The 6,396-nt window shown below is 34.3% G+C and overlaps 1 protein-coding gene across 1 annotated transcript; it reads right to left on the bottom strand.

Moving 5' to 3' along the window:
- Positions 1–3,080: 3,080 nt before the first annotated feature.
- LOC140866719 (uncharacterized) lies at positions 3,081–4,971 on the bottom strand. The gene is made up of 4 exons (XM_073271750.1): positions 4,785–4,971; positions 3,977–4,651; positions 3,425–3,551; positions 3,081–3,344 (listed from the first exon to the last, which is right to left on the bottom strand). Exons 1-4 carry the CDS (start codon positions 4,945–4,947, stop codon positions 3,203–3,205), a joined length of 1,107 nt encoding a protein of 368 aa, XP_073127851.1. The 5' UTR covers positions 4,948–4,971; the 3' UTR covers positions 3,081–3,202.
- Positions 4,972–6,396: the final 1,425 nt, after the last annotated feature.

Raw genomic sequence — 6,396 nt, forward strand, 5'->3', positions numbered from 1 at the left:
ATCAAATCAAAACAAACCATTACAAGAAGTTCAATACTATACCGTCTTCAACTCTCAAATCGGTACAAACTCCCAAGTTCGTTCCAAAACCAAAACTCTTCAACTCAAATCTGAAAATGTAGAACATACGAATTCACTATCAATTCATCAACTCAAACAAACCCGGAAATCAAACCGAAATAATAAAACCGATAATCCAAAACTCAATTTCGACGACATAACGGCTATAAACGGTCAAACCAAAAATCTCCAATCAACAATCATCATCCACACAATTCAAACCATCTTCTAAACCAACCTAAACGACCAAATCCAACCAACATCACAAAACCCATTTTGAAAATATGCTCTAAAAATCATATAAAATCCAAACTTTGTTCTTTTTCCGAACCGACTTCGAATACACAGTCTATACTAGCTCAAGAACAACATACTCGAAAATCATCAAATTTTGACAACCCAACAAAAATCAAAGTTCATAGATCGTAGAAAAACTAACGGCAAAACGACGCCCTTGCTGCGGTGATCGTGAATCTCAACTCAAAACGAAAATCTGACGGTCGGATCGTGCGAATCCAAGAGGAAGGAAAAGCTTGAAATGTTGGCCATTGCTTTCTCGGTTTATGCGTACAGGAGAGAGGAGGAAGAGAGGAGGGATGAGTGATGGTGATGATAGGATGGGTAGATAATAATAATACGTACTAAGTCAAATCTTCTAACTTGGTCCAAAACCTTTAATTGCAACTCGGTCCCTGAATTACCAATTAAAATCAATTCAATCCCGGCTCAAAATATCCATTAATACCAAAATAAATCATAATCAACTCTGCTAATCACGAAATAATTAATTTCAGGGTCTTACAGGAGAGAACTACCATGGCGGCTGGAATCGGTGAAAAACAGACGGCGGTGGCGGCGGCGTTCGAGCTCAGATCTGCCCAATTTTTCAACGGAAAAAGCTGTAATAATATCGGAAAATGATCTACACACATCCTAGAACCTTTTAACAACACTAAAACAACAAGAATCGACCTGAAATCCGACGATTCGCGCGAGGAAGATGATGAATAGTGCCGCGCGATTCTCGACTTCGTTCTCGCCAAATCAGACACCAAAACTCATTATTCTTTGTATGGATGTGATCGTCTTGAAGAGAGCTACAAGATGGCATGCTCAATCAACGACGAAGGACGGCGAACGGCGGTCGGCGACGGCGGGACGTGAAATGGGGGGTTAGGGTTTAGTGTGTGTTCTTGAGGTTGTGCGTGAGAAAGAGTATACCACTTAATATTATAAAAATTGGTCCTAAAATGATCCGATATGATCCATTTTAATGCTCTTGTGTTATTTTACTTCAATATGTAATTTAACACATTTTTACCATAATCTGGAATAGCGAACTTTGACTTGTAAACTAGACCAGTAAATTCTCAAATAAATAAATTGAGTCAATCTTAGGCTTTGACCAGTCACACAAACTGATTAATTTCTAAAATTTAAATTATCTGGCATAAATAATTATTTTAATTCCGATATCTCAATAATTATCTCAAATATACCAATATTACCAGATATCCAGAAATAGTCAAACTCATTGACTAATTGGCACGTGTATTTTGTAAATACACTTTATAACTCATTAGGCAGTAGTAATTATTTTTTCAACTCAATAATTATTTTAAATTGCCAATTAAATCGGTAATAAATTTTTGGGGCGTTACACATCATCTACTTACTATCACTTGACCTAGTATACTTGTTAGTCATAATCGAAATAAGCGGTCAGTTTTCAAATTAAATGTATTGTATTATAAACTTATGTGTAATATTCAAACTTTATAAACACTTGATTTTTTTCTTAAATAGAGATGCTCAAATTATTACATGGAGATATATAAACAATTAAGAAAATAAAAACATATTATTATCCAGATATAACCAATATGATATTAGTAATTTAATAGTGTTCATTATGCTTATCGGCTAATATGTGATATTAAAATAGGTCTCGTAATAGTTAGCAAAAACATTATTTGTTTCCAAAAATATTATTGTTATTAATTGCAAATAAATGACAACATCCAATCAATACTTTTTTTTTATCGACAATACTTTTATATGTGAGTAAAAATTATAATAATATGAAATTTATATTTTATCAAATATAGGTGTCTTACAAATTAAAGATGAATATGAAAGTACAAATATCTTGTAGCAATGATTGCTGAGAATAGCCAACACCATTATAAATAAAAAAAAATGCAAGTTATTGATTGCCAAGAAAAATATGAAATATATGTATTGTTTGAGAAAATATAACAAAAGAAAATGATACGATAAAAACATATATAATAAAAAAAATGAGTTGTCCAAATATTTTTAAAAATTTATAAAAAAAAATTATTTAAATTAGTTACATATGATTAATTAACATTAATTGTAAAAATTTACAATCCTACTGTGATTATCTTTTGTTGAGTAAATTAAATTTGGAGTAGGTATTTTGTGAGTCGAGTCAACTCTACTCATATTTACAAATAAAAATATTATTTTTGACATAAAAATTATTAATTTTTCATGGATGATCCAAAAATGAAATGTCTCGCAAAATTGTCTCGTAAGACCGTCTCACGAGATTTTTGGTGTTAATTTTATTCCGAATTTTAATTACTCTGACTTGTGTTTACAACATTCACCACGGATTTGTACGAGGGTAGCACCCAAAAACTGATCTGGACGGATCAGATTAGTTTGCAGATCAAATGATATGATCTGTTGATTTGATATGGGCCGTCCAGATAAACTTGCGGGTGCTGGGTAGCATCGACCGATTCATTCACCACACGTGCATGGTTTTTAGTATACATATATATATAGGTCGATACGCAACCTTGAACAAATTTACTAGGAATTTTGGTGGGAATCATGCCAGGATTATGATATATTTGATGTGGGGTATATATATATGTCTTAATCGTATCAACCACTTAGTCGTTCACATCCTAATTAATTAGGATGGATCGAGACAACGATGACCTCCTGTCGAAAATTAGCCATGCATGGGATTTGGGTTCGAGACATGTAATTATCTAATACTGAATTAATCACTAATAAGATCAATTCTTGACTCTCCAAAAACTGTACACCCAAAACTGACCCATGCATTAAGCTTAAGATGGAGTGCGAGCTAGTTAGCTTGTCCCTATACATCCAAGACGAGTTTCCACGTGATGATAGATGTCATCATAACAACGCAGGCGATGAAGGGCTCCAACGCGTTGGACTTGGAAGTGGAAGACGTGTTTGCCATGGCTGGCATGAACATCACTGGAGGACTGCCTGAGCTGCACAAGTAATATAAAATTAAATTCAATGAGACCAAATGAAAATATATATTATTGAATATTCCTTTGGTTTAATTTACCTAACCGGGTTTGCTCCGGATGAAGGTGGTGTAGTAGGAGTCACAGTTGGATACGTCGTGATCGGAGATACCGAGTTCGGTAGCGCAGAGGAAGATGACCATGTCGGATAGATGCAAGAACCTGAACCTATATATATATATATATATATAATGCAGAGCTGATCTCATCAAATATTCAACATAATAGGTGCTCAACTCTGCGAAAACTTAAATGTAACATTCTAATTTTAAAGGTACACAATTATCTTTTTTTATTAATATAACTGTACGTCTTTAGAAATTGAATTTTGGGTTTCCTAACAATTTTACAAATTATATATATGATATTTCGATTAGAATAACAAAATGAACATCCAAAAATATTCGCCTGTACCACTTATCAAATTTAGCCAAAAAAATTTATTATAAATTGACAAGAAAATTACGTACAACACTTACATGGCCTAAATTGAAAACCATGTGCCTAAAGTATAAAAATATACAAAACTAGCTAAATGTTTAATTAATCTTTTTCAATAATTGAATTTCTTGATTAATTCTGTTAATGCTTACTTGGATTCATATTTGTAATGAAAGCCGTGCCCCCAAAGTCACAGCTAGTTTGCACTGGATTTCTCTGATAATAGCTATTGAATGCATACGATGCATGATTCTGCATAGTGTTTGGATTGTAGCAGCTTCCACCTTGCTGGATTGTTGCACAATCTGCTCCACCGATCCCGCATGCGTAATCGAGTGCTGCCTGAACATCGGTTTCCGCCACTCCACTCCGGGCAACACACCAACTCTGCCCAGGAATAGCTGGTGCATTGGTGGCAGTCACGGGCTGAGCAACCACCGGGGTCGTGGCCGGTACGGTTGGATTTGGATATGTTGGCCCAGGATTAGTAATGCTCACTGGTTGACCTCCTGGATTGTAAGTTGTGCTAGGAGTGGTGACAGGATTGGTTATAGGTACCGTGGAAACGACTGGATTCGTAACGGGAACGGTGACCGTAGTTGGAGATGAGGTATCGGGTGGGACGGTAACCGTGGCGGGAGTGGTGACTGGATTTGTTGTTATAGGAGTGGTAACTGGATTGGTTATGGGAGTGGTGGGATAAGGAGTAACAGAGGGATTGGCGAAATCGTGCACGACTAATGCCTTTCGCCATATATGGACTGCATTTTCATCTTTTGTTTTAAGTTCCTTCTGCTTAAAATCCTTAACCAGAACATGAAATGATCCTACACATGAAGCACATGGAAGTGATCGAAATTTCATTCCGGTCGATCCGAATCAAAAACTTGCATACATATATAAACAAATCTCATTTATCTGCTAAATGAAGGAATAGAAGAATCAAACTATAAATCTTACCTGAGGAGCAAGAAATGTTGATTGCCAGAAGCAAACAGAAGGCAAGCATTGAAGCTGCAGCTTCCATTTGAATGAAGGTGTATTTTGTAGTTGAATATTGGGATATCCGAATATGTTGTGAATGTGAATTTGATGGAGTACTTGAAGGTGTTTGGCATATCATATGTATGTATGACACAATTAAAGAAACAAGTTGGCCATTTAGAGAGGAGATAGGAAAAGGTTGAAGACAACACATAATAAAGTTGAGGAAAGTAGCTAGGATAAAGTAATTAAAGGAAGGAATATATCTCAATAGTAAAAGAAAAGTGCTTCCTTTGCCACGAAGAATGAGATTTGAATATCTATTTGCCTCTCAATAGTGGAAAGAATCACCTTGTCAAAAAAATAATAATAATAGTGGAAAGAATCAAGATATATATAATCGTCGTGATCCTCCAAAAATCGAGCGGAAATGTACGTAGGGGATTAAAATTGTTCGATCTACGGATCCCGTGGATAATCAGGTTCATTTCCATCTTAAATTAGTGGAAAAGAACAATTAGTGGAAATAAAATGAAAAAGATTATATCCGTCCTTAGAAAAGTGATGAGAGAAGAATGAAGAAGGGGTTGATCAGAGCATGCCATGTCCATGCATGTGAGCTCAATTAGTAATATTGGTGCTATGATGACTCATTCTTTGACAAAAAAAGATAAAGTAGTATTACAACACATGCACGTATAAATAAATTTATGGATAAACTTGATCTCTTATCTTGTTCCATTAATCAATAAGAACACGCACTAGTAGAAAAATCGCGTAAGACTTCGGTTAATAACCGAAGTCGTAGGAACTTAATTACCGATGTAGTGTCACGTGAAGTAATAGGGTTTTTTTTACTTTGCTGGATCACCGAAGTCTTAGATCTTAAATTACCGAAGTCTTTGGTTGTTTTTTGGAGGCAAAATTGGACCGGCGCCGAAGTAAAAACATATTTTTTACTTCGCTAATTTCATAAGTTGCGAAGTCAAACATATGCTTATACTTCACTAATTATTGAATTTGATGAAGTAGCAAATATGATTTTACTTCGGTTGTTATACGAAGTGAAAGATTGTGTTTTACTGCGTTAATTTCGTTTATCACCGAAGTAAATGCAATATTCTACTTCGTTATTAATGAAATTACTGAAGCCATATAATAGCTTTTACTTCAACAATTTCATTAACAGACGAAGTGAAATAATATTTTTACTTCGTTAATTTCTTATATTACCGTAGTAAAATGCATTATTCTACTTCGTCTATTAATGAAATCGCCGCATTAATAGAATTTGTTTTACTTTGACAATTTGTTTAATATACGAAGTAGAAGATAATGATTTACTTCCATTTTTGTCGATTACTAAAATTGCCGAAGCAATACAATATATATGATTGCGGCATTTAAATCAATGATGAAGTAAAATCTTTAATTTAATTCGTTGATACTAAAATTGCCGAAGTAATAGAACACATTGCTTGTAAATTAAAATTTTGGTACAATAATGCCACAAATATATATTTGAAACTTAAAAATACACTAATAATAAATACATCCCAAAACGACGAACATACATAATTCAACAAGT

This window comes from Henckelia pumila, chromosome 4 (assembly GCF_033568475.1).
Source record: "Henckelia pumila isolate YLH828 chromosome 4, ASM3356847v2, whole genome shotgun sequence".
NCBI lineage: Eukaryota > Viridiplantae > Streptophyta > Magnoliopsida > Lamiales > Gesneriaceae > Henckelia > Henckelia pumila.

Coding starts and splice junctions, on each gene's coding strand:
- LOC140866719 (XM_073271750.1), bottom strand. CDS start 4,947: ATGATATGCCAAACACCTTCAAGTACTCCATCAAATTCACATTCACAA. Junction 4,652..4,784: donor CAACATTTCTTGCTCCTCAG/GTAAGATTTATA, acceptor CTTCATGTGTAG/GATCATTTCATGTTCTGGTT. Junction 3,552..3,976: donor CATTACAAATATGAATCCAA/GTAAGCATTAAC, acceptor ATATATATATAG/GTTCAGGTTCTTGCATCTAT.